The sequence below is a fragment of the Amblyomma maculatum genome, chromosome 1 (genome assembly GCF_055883805.1).
Source record: "Amblyomma maculatum isolate TAMU_Amacu chromosome 1, ASM5588380v1, whole genome shotgun sequence".
Lineage (NCBI taxonomy): Eukaryota > Metazoa > Arthropoda > Arachnida > Ixodida > Ixodidae > Amblyomma > Amblyomma maculatum.
The window spans coordinates 294,359,968-294,372,886 of NC_139344.1; the positions used below are offsets into that span (position 1 = coordinate 294,359,968).

Below are 12,919 nucleotides of genomic sequence, written 5' to 3' on the forward strand. Positions count from 1 at the left end.
AATTAGGCTTAATAAGCGGTATAAACTGAAGGTTGTACAGGCCTATGCACCTACATGTAGTTATGATGGCCAGGCAGTTGAAAGCTTCTATGAAGATGTAGAATCGGCAATGCGAAAAGTAAAAACGCAGTAAACTGTACTAATGGGCGACTTCAATGCCAAGGTAGAGAAAAAAAAAGGCAGGAGACAAGGCAGTAGGCGACTATGGCATTGGTTCTAGGAATAGCAGGGTGGAGTTACTAGTTGGGTTCGCAGAGCGCAATAACTTACGAATCATGAATACCTTCTTCAGCAAACGGAAGAACCGGAAATGGACATGGAAGAGTCCTAACGGAGAGACTAAAAATGAAATCGACTTCATAATGTGTTCAACCCCCGCCATTATGCAAGATGTAGAGGTAATCGGGAAAGTGCGATGCAGTGACCACAGGATGGTGAGGTCCCGAATTAGCCTATATCTGAAGAAGGAACGGAACAGATTAGTAAGAAAGAAACCCATCAACGAATTAGCGGTGAGGGGGAGGGCAGAAGAGTTCAGGATCTCGCTACAGAATAGGTATTCAGTTCTAACTGAGGATGGCGACATTACCCTAGAGGCAAGGAACAATAATTTCAGAGATATCATTACTGAGTGCGCGGTAGAAGTAGGCGGTAGGATAGTTAGAGAGGATACCAGTAAGCTGTCTAAGCAGACGAAAGATTTGATTAAGAAACGCCAGAGTATGAAAGCTTCCAATCCAACAGACCAGATCGGATTGGCCGAGATATCAAAGCTAATCAATAAGCGCAAGGTGGCCGATATAAGGAAGTATAACATGGAGAAAATTGAGCATGCTGTAAAGAACGAGGAAGCCTTAACGCGGTAAAGAAGAAATTGGGCATAGGCAAAAACCAGATGTATGCGATAAGGGACAAGGCGGGCAACGTCATCACTAATATGGAAAAGATAGTGAAAGTAGCCGAGGAGTTCTATACAGATCTCTACAGTAGCCAAAATAGTCAGGACCGTAATGAGATTGGCGGTAGGGAAAAACAGACGTTCCACCAGTGACGAAGGACGAGGTCAAGAAAGCACTAGAAATAACGGCTTGAGGGGCTAGTTGGTGCTGGATCATATTCAGATATGTGGCGCAAAAAACACAAACACAGGAGAAGATACACAACACAACACACAATGTGGTGATATTTGCTTGTCCAGGGTGGTATGAGTTACTGGGCAAAGCAGAGGTGTGCGGTAACAAGACAGTGAGAATTTGTGACTGTCATGTTTGGAAGAGGTATATCGTCTGTGAGGAAGAAAGTGCCACTATCCCCCTGATAAAGAAGAGGAAGAAGAGAAGAAGAGGAAGATGAGATTGGTCAATACCATGTTTGGACGATGTTAAGGTCTGCGAGGAAGAGAGTGCCATTATCCCTTTGGCAAAGAAGAGGAAGATGAGAAGAAGAGGAAGATGAATTGTGCCTGAGTGTAGAAGAGGAGGCGTGGTGAAGAGGAAGTGTTTTCAAATTCTATTTACAGTTGGTAGTTGTGCGCGTGTGTTGTGTATCTTCTCCTGTGTTTGTGTTTTTTGCGCCACATATCTGAATATGATAAAGCACTAGAAACTATGAAAAGGGGGAAATCAGCTGGAGAGGATCAGATAACTACAGATTTGCTGAAGGACCGGGGGATATCGTGCTAGAAAAACAGGCCACCCTGTATACGCAGTGCCTGGTGTCATCGACGGTACCGGAACCATGGAAGAATGCAAACATTATCCTCATTCACAAGAAAGGGGACTCTAAGGACCTTAAAAATTACAGACCAATCAGCTTACTGTCTGTTACGTATAAGGTATTTACTAAGGTAATCGCTAATAGAATCAGGACTACCTTAGACTGCAATCAAGCAAAGGATCAAGCAGGGTTTCGGAAACGGTACTCTACTATCTATCATATCCATATCATCAATCAGGTGATAGAAAAATGCTCGGAATATAACCAGCCCTTATACATGGCATTCATTGATTACGAAAAAGCATTTGACTCAGTTGAAACCTCGGTGGTGATGCAGGCATTGCGACATCGGGGGGAAGACGAGCCGTACGTGAAAGTGCTTGAAGATATATATAGTGGCTGTACAGCAACCATAGTTCTGCATAAAGAAAGTAACAAAATTCCCATAAAGAAAGGTGTTAGGCAAGGAGACACAATCTCCCCAGTACTATTCACAGCTTGTTTAGAGGACGTATTCAGAGACTTGGAATGGGATCAGTTAGGGATAAGGGTAGATGGAGAATACCTCAGTAATCTGCGATTTGCTGATGACATTGCCTTGCTAAGCAACTCGGGGGATGAACTGCAAATAATGATTGATGACCTAGACAGGAAAAGTAGAAAGGTAGGCTTGAAAATCAATATGCAGAAGACTAAAGTAATGTTCAACACCCTTGGGAAGGAACAGCAGTTTACATTAGGTAGCGAAATACTGGAAGTAGTAGGCGAATATGTCTACTTAGGACAGGTAGTAACCACAGATACGGACCATGAAAAGGAAATAACAAGAAGAATAAGATTGGGATGGAGCGCATTTGGCAAGCACTCGCAGATTATGACTAGCAGCTTACCGGTATCGCTCAAAAGGAAAATATACAACAGTTGCATCTTGCCTGTACTCACCTATGGGGCTGAAACGTGGAGACTAACCAAGAGAGTTCTACTTAAGTTGAGCACAACCCAGAGGGCTATGGAACGAAAAATGGTAGGGGTAACATTAAGAGATAGAAAGCGTGCAGAGTGGGTCAGAGAAATAACTCAAGTTACCGACATTCTAGTAGAAATTAAGAAGAAGAAATGGACATGGGCAGGACATGTAGTGCGAAGAGGATAACCGATGGTTGCTGAGGGTAACAAACTGGATTCCAAGGGAAGGAAAGCGTAGAAGAGGGCGGCAGAAAGTTAGGTGGGCGGATGAGATTAAGAAGTTCCAGGGGTCAAGTGGATGCAGCTAGCACTGAACCGGGTTAAGTGGAGAAATATGGGAGAGGCCTTCGCCCTGCAGTGGGTATAATCAGGCTGATGATGATGATGATGTGTATGATTGCTTGTCAACAAGAATATATTTTGGCATACAATAGTCAATATCGTCCCTCCAGTTATGCTGGCTTTCCAACGTTGATTACATATTGGGTATACTGGTCGATGTTGCGCGACGAGCTCTAATGGCTAGCACAGCAAAATAGGTTACTCAATATTCTGCTGCCATTATTGATAACCTGTTAATTCATAATATTTACTCTCATAGGATGGTCAATATTTTACTACTAGTTGAGATGGCTTCGCAATATTAGTGTATCTATCATGGGTTATAAATTAAAGATGTAGCACTTATCAAGCCATATACACTATAGACTGCCAGACCGGCTTAATTCGCAGTGCTGAGGTTTTTAATCCGCATCCTGTAAAATTGTCTTCATGACTGCAAACAGACCCGTAAAGACTTTACTTATCAATGTTTCATTTGCGTGGTGAAAAGAAATTAAATATGTTTACCTAATAGACCAGCGGTTCTCCTTCTTGATTTCCACTAGTATGTCAATAACCCGAGTTATTTCTCTGATCCACTCTGCGCGCTTCCTATCTCCTAATGTTACACCTACCATTTTTCGTTTCATAGCCCTCTGCGTTGCCCTCAACTAAAGTAGAACCCTTTTCGTTAGCCTCTACGCTTCAGCCCCATAGGTGAGTACAGGTAAAATGCAACTGTTGTTTACTTTCCTCTTGAGCGATACCGGTAAGCTGCTAGTCATAATCTGCGTATACTTGCCAAATGCGCTCCATCCCAATCCTATTCTTCTAGTTATTTTCCTCTCATGGTCTGGATCTGCGGTTACTACCTGTCCTAAGTACATATTCGCCTACCAGTTCCAGCGCTTCGCGGCCTATTGTGACTGCTGCTCCTTCCCAAGACTGTTGAACATTACCTTAGTCTTCTGCATATTGATTTTCAAACTTACCTTTCTGCTATTCCAGTCTAGGTCATCAATCATTCTCTGCAGTTCGTCCCCAGAGTTACTTAGCAAGGCAATGCAATCAGGGAATCACAGATTACTGAGGTACTCTCCCGCGACCCTTATCCCCTAACTGCTCCCATTCCAAGTCTCTGAATACTTCCTCTAAGCAAGCTCTGAATAGCACTGAGGAGATCATATCATTGCCCAACACTTTTCTTTATGGCAATTTTGTTACTTTCTTTATGCAGAACAATAATTTTACACACAGCTCGTCTACACGCTGATTTTTCAATGCCTGCATGACCGCCGCGGTTTCAACTGAGTCAAATGCTTTTTCGTAATCAATGAATGTTATGTACAAGGGATCGTTATATTCCGAGCATTTTCTATCATCTGTTTGATGGTATTGATATGATCGATAGCAGAGTACCGTTTCAGAAAACCTGCTTGATATTTTGCTTGATTGAAGTATAAGATTGTCCTGATTCTGTTAGCGATTACATTAGTAAACACCTTATATGTAACTGATAGTAAGCTGATTGGTCTGTAATTTCTCAAGCGCTTAGCATTGAATGAAGTTATTTAATTTATTAGCGTTATGCTCTGCCTAAAGTTTTACTATAAGTTGCGCACGTGTTGTGGTAGCTGTTTAACTAGTTCAGTCTTAACGTTTGCAGGTAAAGAAGATTTCAAAAAGAAAACATTGAAGAAGCTAAAGCATAGCAACCCCACTGTTGTGGACTGGAAATGCGTGGCAATGAATATTTTGTTACAAAAACAAAACAACATCATGTAATGAATACGTGCTCAGCACCGAAACATTTTTCACAAAATCATCATTTCCTGGTGATGCTGCTGTTTAACGAAATTATTTTTGTCCGAAAGCTGTATAAGCGGGCGCATAACTCTCATGGAAGTGCCCTGAAATATTTCTACAAAGTTAGCTTAATATCCCGCGTTTAAAGGCGTCTTCCTATGCAGTGTTGGGGAAAGTTTCTCCGTGCTTTTATGGGATTATTATGAAAACATATTGCGACCGACTGAAGGTGTTTCAATCCAGAAAATAGGTTCTCTCTGGCCAGGCGGCTATTTGTGACTTCACCGTGACAGCGTACGGGTTCCCACGCCTCAGCAGCCGTGTTGTAGCAGCGGCTGCGCTCGCCGGTTGTCTGTCGCCGCTCCACTGAGAGAATCAACGGTAGAACAGGCTGCACCTCAGTGTGAGAACCACTGGCCATATATATTCGTAACTAAGCGGATTTTAAGACGCATTTATTGCGTTATTTGTCTGCCATGTTGCTACACTTCCCTTCAGGAGACACGGGATCGCTAGAATGGATTCTTACGTGCCCTTTCGGTTGTCGCCGCATGCAAAACTTAGCTGGCCGAAAGGTAGGATAGCCATTTTTTGTGCACGGTGCGGTGTATTAACTGGAAAAATAATCACCTTGTTAGTCATTGGCACCGGATACAATTTAGAGAATGTGGTCATCTCTTGTTTATGCATGCCGTGAATCAGAAAAGCTTTCAACTCTATTGCACTAAACAGAAAATATACACATTCATGAATTCCATTGGTCTGCACACTGACTTGGACACAAACTGTTGTAGCAATGACAAAATTTACGGCTTGCGAACAGTTTGCCCAAGCTGTATTGAAAAGAAAAGAACGTAACTATGCATTATTATTTCTTAATGTTGTATTTACGTGCAGATGTTTTCAGCGAAAGGAAAGGTGGTGATATACAAGCTGCGGAATCATGCATCAACAAAGGCTGCTGGAAGCTGCTGTCCGTATAGCCGATATATAAAAGGCGCATGCCAGAGATGCTGGCTTGGCAGACACCTGAAGCCGCCATTAATTCGGCGTCTTCCTCCAACCTGGGATCTGCCGACATCTTGTCAAGGGATCGCAGGTGAAATCCTGGAAGTCTGACTAGAGTGTTTTTCATCACAATGTACCATATGCGCACCTAATAAATGTCCATGCAAATAACCATTCTGGCTTTTTTGTGTCCATGTATACTTTCAAAATGCTGTATACATATAATTAGCTGCACGTACAGAAAAGTGAACTCAATCCTGTGTTTGGCGCATGATGGTCTTAGCTGCCTGTGCGCTATAACACCCAACACACCATAAAATGGCCCCCAATAAAAACAAACATTCAGAAATACTGCCATTGGCTGGATGCATAGAGCTAATACAAAAACTCTAGAGGAAAAGCTGCCCTTTTCAGCCAATGCATTCGAGCGGTGACCGCGTGATTGCTGCCATCATCAAACTATTTGATGGTTGCCAGGAGACTTTTGCTTGCTAAACCTGGCCGATGAATGAGGTTTGAACCAGGCAACATAGATCGTTGGAAGATGGCGGCGCGCAGCTGACAGCTGCAGTAGAGTAGCTGCTGTAAACAACGGCAAAATCGTCGCGTCCGGAACTTTTGTGATGGTATGTTGCGTCGCGTATTTATTGTAAGGTCTTATAGGAGTCAAGATTGTTCTGTGTTGTTATCTTAAGGCCAGCTAGCCCCGTGATTGTTACGCGCTTCGCGTGCATTTCGTCCGTCGAGCACACACGCATCTCACCCTCTTCCTGGATTATTCTGGATGGCCAGCGCTCCGCACAGCAAACGTCAAAGAGTGATCGCGTGTGTGTTTACTGTTGACTTTACCTGCCCTATGTTCTTTTATAAATGACGGTTGAGAATGCTGTGAGCAGAGCAGCGTGTTCTGGTCTAAATAATACGGGGGTAAATTCGTAGCGTTGAACCAGTCCGGCTGTTCTCGCAAGAAAATCGGCGAATAAAAATAAAATGTTCAGTTCGCTTGCTGTCATTTATCTCGGGATGTTTTCGTTTGCACGCCTTGCTCTCTATAGTTCTGGTATAGCTCTCGCAATGGAAAGAAAAACCTGCCATGAAATTTCCAGATGCGGCGCGTTATCTCACATGTGCGTGAGGCGATATGGCGAATCTTTTTGGAGCTTTGGCCTTCCATACAACGCATGAAAGTTACATCAAGATGCATAAAGAGCGCAAGCGCCTCTTTGTTATGAACAGCTTCCTATTTTGAATGCTTTGATCTTGCAACTTGAAGCTGAAGAGACAGTCGAAAACCGAACTTTCAAACCGAAATTCGGAGCGTCTCCTCGAGAACATGATCCACAGTTGTCCTACATCAACTCCTTAAGCCCAAACAGTCTGAAAAGTGTTTCAAAACTTGAAAAAGCGAGTGAAAATTCGGAAAGCTGCGTTATCTACCACAGTTTTTAAAACTCCAATCCAAACTTGGCTCATTTTTGACATCGCGGGGGAAAACTATGCTGGCCACAGTGATCAGTTTGATAATGGCGGCACTACATGTGGGAACTTTTTCGTCTCAGCTTTACCCCCCTGGCTGGATGCCAATGATACAAAGCCAGTGGACAAGCTTGGGGGGACATGTTGGGTAGCCGATGCGCCTAGCTGGATACCTGTTGCTAAAACCGAGTGAGTTTCAATGCTGTAATGGCGGCTATTTGGTTTTCCATCATCATGTAGGCGCGCTGAACTCGAGACAATTCACTAACACAATGTACCAGTCTTGTCTTAGTGACATGCCTCGAGTTAAAGTTCGGCGCGCCTACATGATGAGTATAGCTTAGTTGCAAGCATTGGATAGCCGGTGAGAGTGACTGGATGGCCGTTCTATAAATGCCAGTGGTTATGCTTGGGTGGAGGTAGCCGTTTAGTGAGGCTGTATGCCAATAAATGAGCTAGTATGCCGTTAGCGGCCGTTGTAAAAAAGCCAGTCTAGCAGATTGCATCAAATCTTGAATCGGATAGCGCCCAAATGAAACGCCATTATTGGTGCCGATCTTCACGATATTGGGCTGGTGGCGGGCCATTGACGGCGTGCTGCTTGGGTTACAGAAAGACTCAGAAGCCGAATGCCGCTTCGCGAGATGTGAATTCCTATGTAAGCGGTTAAAATTGCCAAAATGTTTCGCTAAAATTTTAATATCGTGCGAAAGTGAGGTTGCTGGGCCTGGTGCACTGCACTTTGATTAGGCGCTATTTGGGGAAAATGGCGGAGGTTAAACTGTGGCTCTGTGGAGGCTCCTTCATTCTCTAAACCCAACCCGTTCGTATCCGCTCCTATCTTTTGGTGCACTACAAGAGATCTTGGTAAGTCGATTCATAGGCTCCATCTCTCTTGTTGACTGGCAAACTTGAAAAGCCAGGCTTAGTTTGAATACTTTATATTACCCGCGTGGAGCCACGGGACCTCATGAAGCGGCCAACCCGAAGGCACAAGCGTTAGGCGATCTCGCTAGGCTCTGACCCTCCATATTGGTGCTGTCGGTTTGGTTTGCAGGGTTTGATGTCCCAAAGCAACTCAGGCTATGAGAGACGCCGTAGGGGAGGGCTCCGGATATTTGTACCACATGAGGATCCCGCATCCTTTGGCACAGCACTCGAGCGACCTAACCACTGCGCCACCGCGGCGGAGTGGATTAATACATTCGCGCTAACAGTGCGTGCAGCTTTTATATGCGACAATGACTGCTGCTGCAGTATGAAAGTAAATATTAAACAGTGATTTCTTGGCACCAGAGCCCTCATTGAATTGCAACCTTTCATTACTACTTGCGTGCTGCAGCTAGGCTTCAGCAATGATAATTCTTGAAACGGTAGCTGATAAACACGTTAATCGGAGCACGGTAGAGCACTTTAGCTTGCAGTGAAAGATATTTGCTACAATTGTAAAGTTGATTTTGGAGTAGAACAGCTAGCAGCGGCGAGTAAGAAGATTATGCGTACGGAATACTGCAGACTGTCTTTTAGTTGGAATCAGCTTTCGGAGTGTATACACCCGAAATCTGATTCCAACTACAAGATGCCGGTCTGTAAAGTGGTCTACTTTTTCTACTAAAAAGCCTGTGACACAGGCTACAAAGGAGGGCAATCTGACACTGATCGCACTTTCAGGAGAATTAAAACGCAAGAAAAACTTTGCGTACATGAATCCACACCCATACCTGTTCATGCCCTCAGTAACATGTTAAACCGGCATAACTATGCCCCATTGTATATCCCTGACTCCATGAGAAATATCGTGTTATTAGGCTTATTACCGGTTATTATTTTAAAAGGTCGGGATTTTTTAGCACAATCTAGGAATTTTTGGGTGGTCGTTCTACGAACGGAGTCAGCCTAGGTTAGTAAAACTGGTTTCAGGCGAATCACTGCGGCGTGAGGCCCTGGAGCTGTGCTGGAGTCGATCATTCCTTATATTTTTTTTTTTTTCCCGGGAACTTTCTCAGCAATGTGTTATTTCTTGGTATATTCACATCGACAAGGTAGTGTATAGCGCTTGTGAGCATATATCCATGCATCGCCCCAAGCAACGCAAAACGATGCCAGCCCCGCCGTGGCGGTTAAGACGCCCGACTACTGTACCAGAGTACTCGGGTTCGAGCCCGACCACAAGCAGTTGACTGCGTTTCGATTGAGGCGAAATGGAGTGGCGTCCATGTGTTTTGCGATATCAGCGCACGTTAAAGAACCCCAGGCGGTAGAAATTTCCGGAGCCCTCCACTACAGCACCTCTCATAGCCTGAGTCGCTTTGGAACGTTAAACCCTACAAAACAAAACAAACAAATCATGCAAAACGTTGCAAAACTTTGCCCGAATAGTTTCAATGTCAACCCATAACTTTGCATTTAATGTCACCTTTTGTGATCACCAAGCAACATACTACGTTTCACTAACATTATCACGACGTTTGAGTAACGTTTATAGTACATTATCCTGACATTTGGTTGAGAAATATGGCACAAAATCACGATGCCATTTATTCGTATCACTTGTGGCAAAAAAAGGCATGCACATCCTGTGAAAAAACTGACCATTTGCATAAGCTTCAAAGGTAAATAGAAAGCGACTTTTTAAGGCAACAGATTGCAAGGCGCCAATTACTGACAGCGCACATAATTAGCACAAACATTTCCATCGCAATCAGGTCAAACGTACAAGAAACGCTACGAAACAGCAAATACTACTACGCCGCGCACACATCAACGTAACGTTCAGCGAGCTTAACTATCCTCCACATGAAGCCCTCGTTTTACAGTCAGTGACATGCGCAAGTTGAGAGAAGTTTTTTCAATATTTTTTAAAGCTGCGATGAAAGAAAATGAGGAATACAAGCAGACCTATTCATTTTAACTAAAAAGTCATATTATCCGCTCTGCAATCTTTGTGCGAACATTATGCAAAGGTGTTCGCTAAAACACACATTAATTATCAAGAAGGTGTCTTTCCGAGCCCAATGTTGCTTTGGTATCCTCCTTTCTCCAGTTACACATTTCATGCATGGGCTCACGGAAAGCCGCAAGATTCTATAGACTACGTACATTATCAATGCCTTTATGTTACGAATTTACGTTCACAAATGTTGTCGACATATAGACTCAGAAACGTTGGCGATATGTCTGCCCCCAATAAGGTGCAATGTATGCCCATAAACGGTACTGCGACGTAATTCTCAACTATCACGACAACATACTACAGGCAATTGATAACGTTACTGTTACATGAAATATTATAGCTCAACATTGCCTGACAGTTGTGGCAACGTTAAGACAACATTCTGGGTCTTGTGCAGCCGGGTGATGAAAATTGCGCAAGGAATCTAGCCCTCTTTTGCTTCGCTGTTCGCCGCTTTCCCTATGCATTTGGTGTCCTTTCACCGCATTAGTAGCATAACAGTAAAGCGATTTCAAATGGAGGGGCGGGAACGTGCACAGATTAGGCTGTCGTGCGTGCAGAGCAGCTCTCACCAGAGGTCCATTCGGGCAGCTTAGTCAGGTCCCCGAGTGAAGCAGAGGCCCGCCGTTCAGCCAGGCCCAGGTCTCCCTCGAACGCGTCCTCCATCGCGCCGCCGGAAGCAGCTGCGCTGCCGACAACGCGTGGCGCCGGCAGCTGGCGCGGTTGATACACGTTCACCGCTAGGAAGAGAGGGTGTCGCCAGCAGTGAACTAGATCAGTGATAGTAGGTCGAAGGAAGGCGGCGCGCTGAGGCCTTTTGCGCCGACACCAGCAGATGGCGCTGCCGCAGCCTTCACAGTTGACAGCCGTGTGGTGCGGACTTGTGTTCCATCGCTCCTCCGATTGCACGTGGCTACCGGAAACAGACTGACTGGCGACAGCGGGAGCTTCCGAAGCGTCGAATAGATGGGTTCTTTCTTTTGTTAACTTTATTTCGCTTTCAGCTAGTTAGGTTAGGTGCAGCTTAAAGAATAGATTTTAGCTCTTTGTCCTAGCGGCCTAGTTTTTCGTGCCGGAAGCTAGGTTTTTCTCGGCGTTCATTCTTTAACTATTTTGTTTAGATAAAGAATTTTTTTCTAGGCTATTGGCATTCGCAGAATTGATTTTAACGCGTGTTTGCTAGTCGTTTCTTGTGTCTTCTTTTGGCAGTTTGTATATTCTGAGAACTCGTAATAGATATATTTTAGTCGATTCATGCTTAAGATGTGCATTCAAAAGAAGGTAAAGTGTACTAAGTGTGAGGCGCAGGTTAATCTCAAAGAAACTCGTTTTGACTCTGTAGGTGAAGCGGAAGGCAGCGATTTTTTGTGTCGGTGTTGCGTGCTGAGTGCGCGCCTAGATAGATTTGATCAAGAAAGGGGCAGTTTAGTGTCTCGTGTGGATGATTTAGAAAATGAAGTAGGTTTGTTAAGGGCAGAAAATCAGAAACTGCTTGGACAGCTTCCTCAAATGGAAAAAAAATGGCCGACTTTATCCTTGGAACCAACGAGGACGAACATTCCAGTGCGGGCCACGTGGTTGGGACCAGCACTGGCATGGAAGGCGTAAGCAAATTAGGTCAGGCGGATTTTGTCCTTGGAAACGAGGACGAACATTCCAGTGCGGGCAACGTGGCTGGGACCAGCACTGGCATGGAAGGCATAAGCAAAGTAGGTCAGGCGGATCCAAACCGACAGAGTTATTTAGAAGCAGCTACTAAGAAACCGGGAAAAAAGGAAGAAGTAACGAAGAATGAAAATCCCAGAGAGAAGGACACAGATAACCGAAAGCAGGAGCCAACAGTTGGGAGAGGGAGAGAGAAGGCCCAGGTGCTTATCGCCGGAGATTCTAACATAAGCAGGTGCAAGCGAGATATCTTGGAACGTGTAAAGGGTGATAAGCGAGTGTTAGTTGTAGCCTTCTCAGGGAGCACAATGAGGGCAGTGCTGAAAGAGAGTGACCATAGTCTGTCGAAAAATTCCGCAGAGCGCCGTAAGGTGATAGCCGCCGCGGGGATAAACGATGTCCTAAATGGTGACGCTGCAGGAGTGGTGGAAAGTTTAGCTAAGGGAGTTGACGATATCAGGGAGATAGCACAGCAAGCGCAGATAGTTGTATGCACAGTACCGGAGTTGCTGGGATTGAACGGAAAGCTGGAAAAGGACTTGGTGACAGTTAATCAGGACATAAGAAAGGTAAGCCTGGAGAAGCGTTTCGAAGTGGTTGAGGTAAGCAGGGAGGTGCATAAAGCAGGTTTTGGTAGAGCTTTTCAGCGAGATGGCATTCATTTTAACAGAACGGTGGGAGCAGAGATCGGCTTGCGCCTGGCAGGCAGGGCTGTAGCTTTTTTAGGGGGTCCGTGAGGACTCCGTGCACAGAGGTAGTTAGAAGTGAAGCAGAAGAAAGTGTAATAACGGAGGATGAGCCCCAAAAAATGGCAAGGAGGAGGAAGAGCAAGAAAAGTACAAAAAAGAAATTTAACCCTAGGATCAGCTACATAAACATGCAAGGAGGTAGAAAAAGAGCGCAATGGCTAGAGATAGAAAAGCAGTTGAAGGATGACAAAATAGGTGTGTACGCTCTTTGCGAGACTCATCTCAGGGATCTAGAAGATCCGCCGTTTATAGAAGGCTA

At 44.6% G+C, this 12,919-nt stretch overlaps 1 protein-coding gene across 1 annotated transcript in view; it reads right to left on the reverse strand.

Moving 5' to 3' along the window:
* LOC146206825 (coiled-coil domain-containing protein 125-like) overlaps nt 1-11,006 on the reverse strand; it is an 85,763-nt gene extending 74,757 nt beyond the window's left edge. Inside the window, exon 1 of the mRNA XM_084591585.1 lies at nt 10,819-11,006. Coding sequence (XP_084447711.1) covers nt 10,819-10,912 — 94 coding nt within the window. The 5' untranslated portion in view covers nt 10,913-11,006. The remainder of the gene's footprint in view (nt 1-10,818) is intronic.
* Between the last annotated feature and the right edge of the window lie 1,913 nt (nt 11,007-12,919).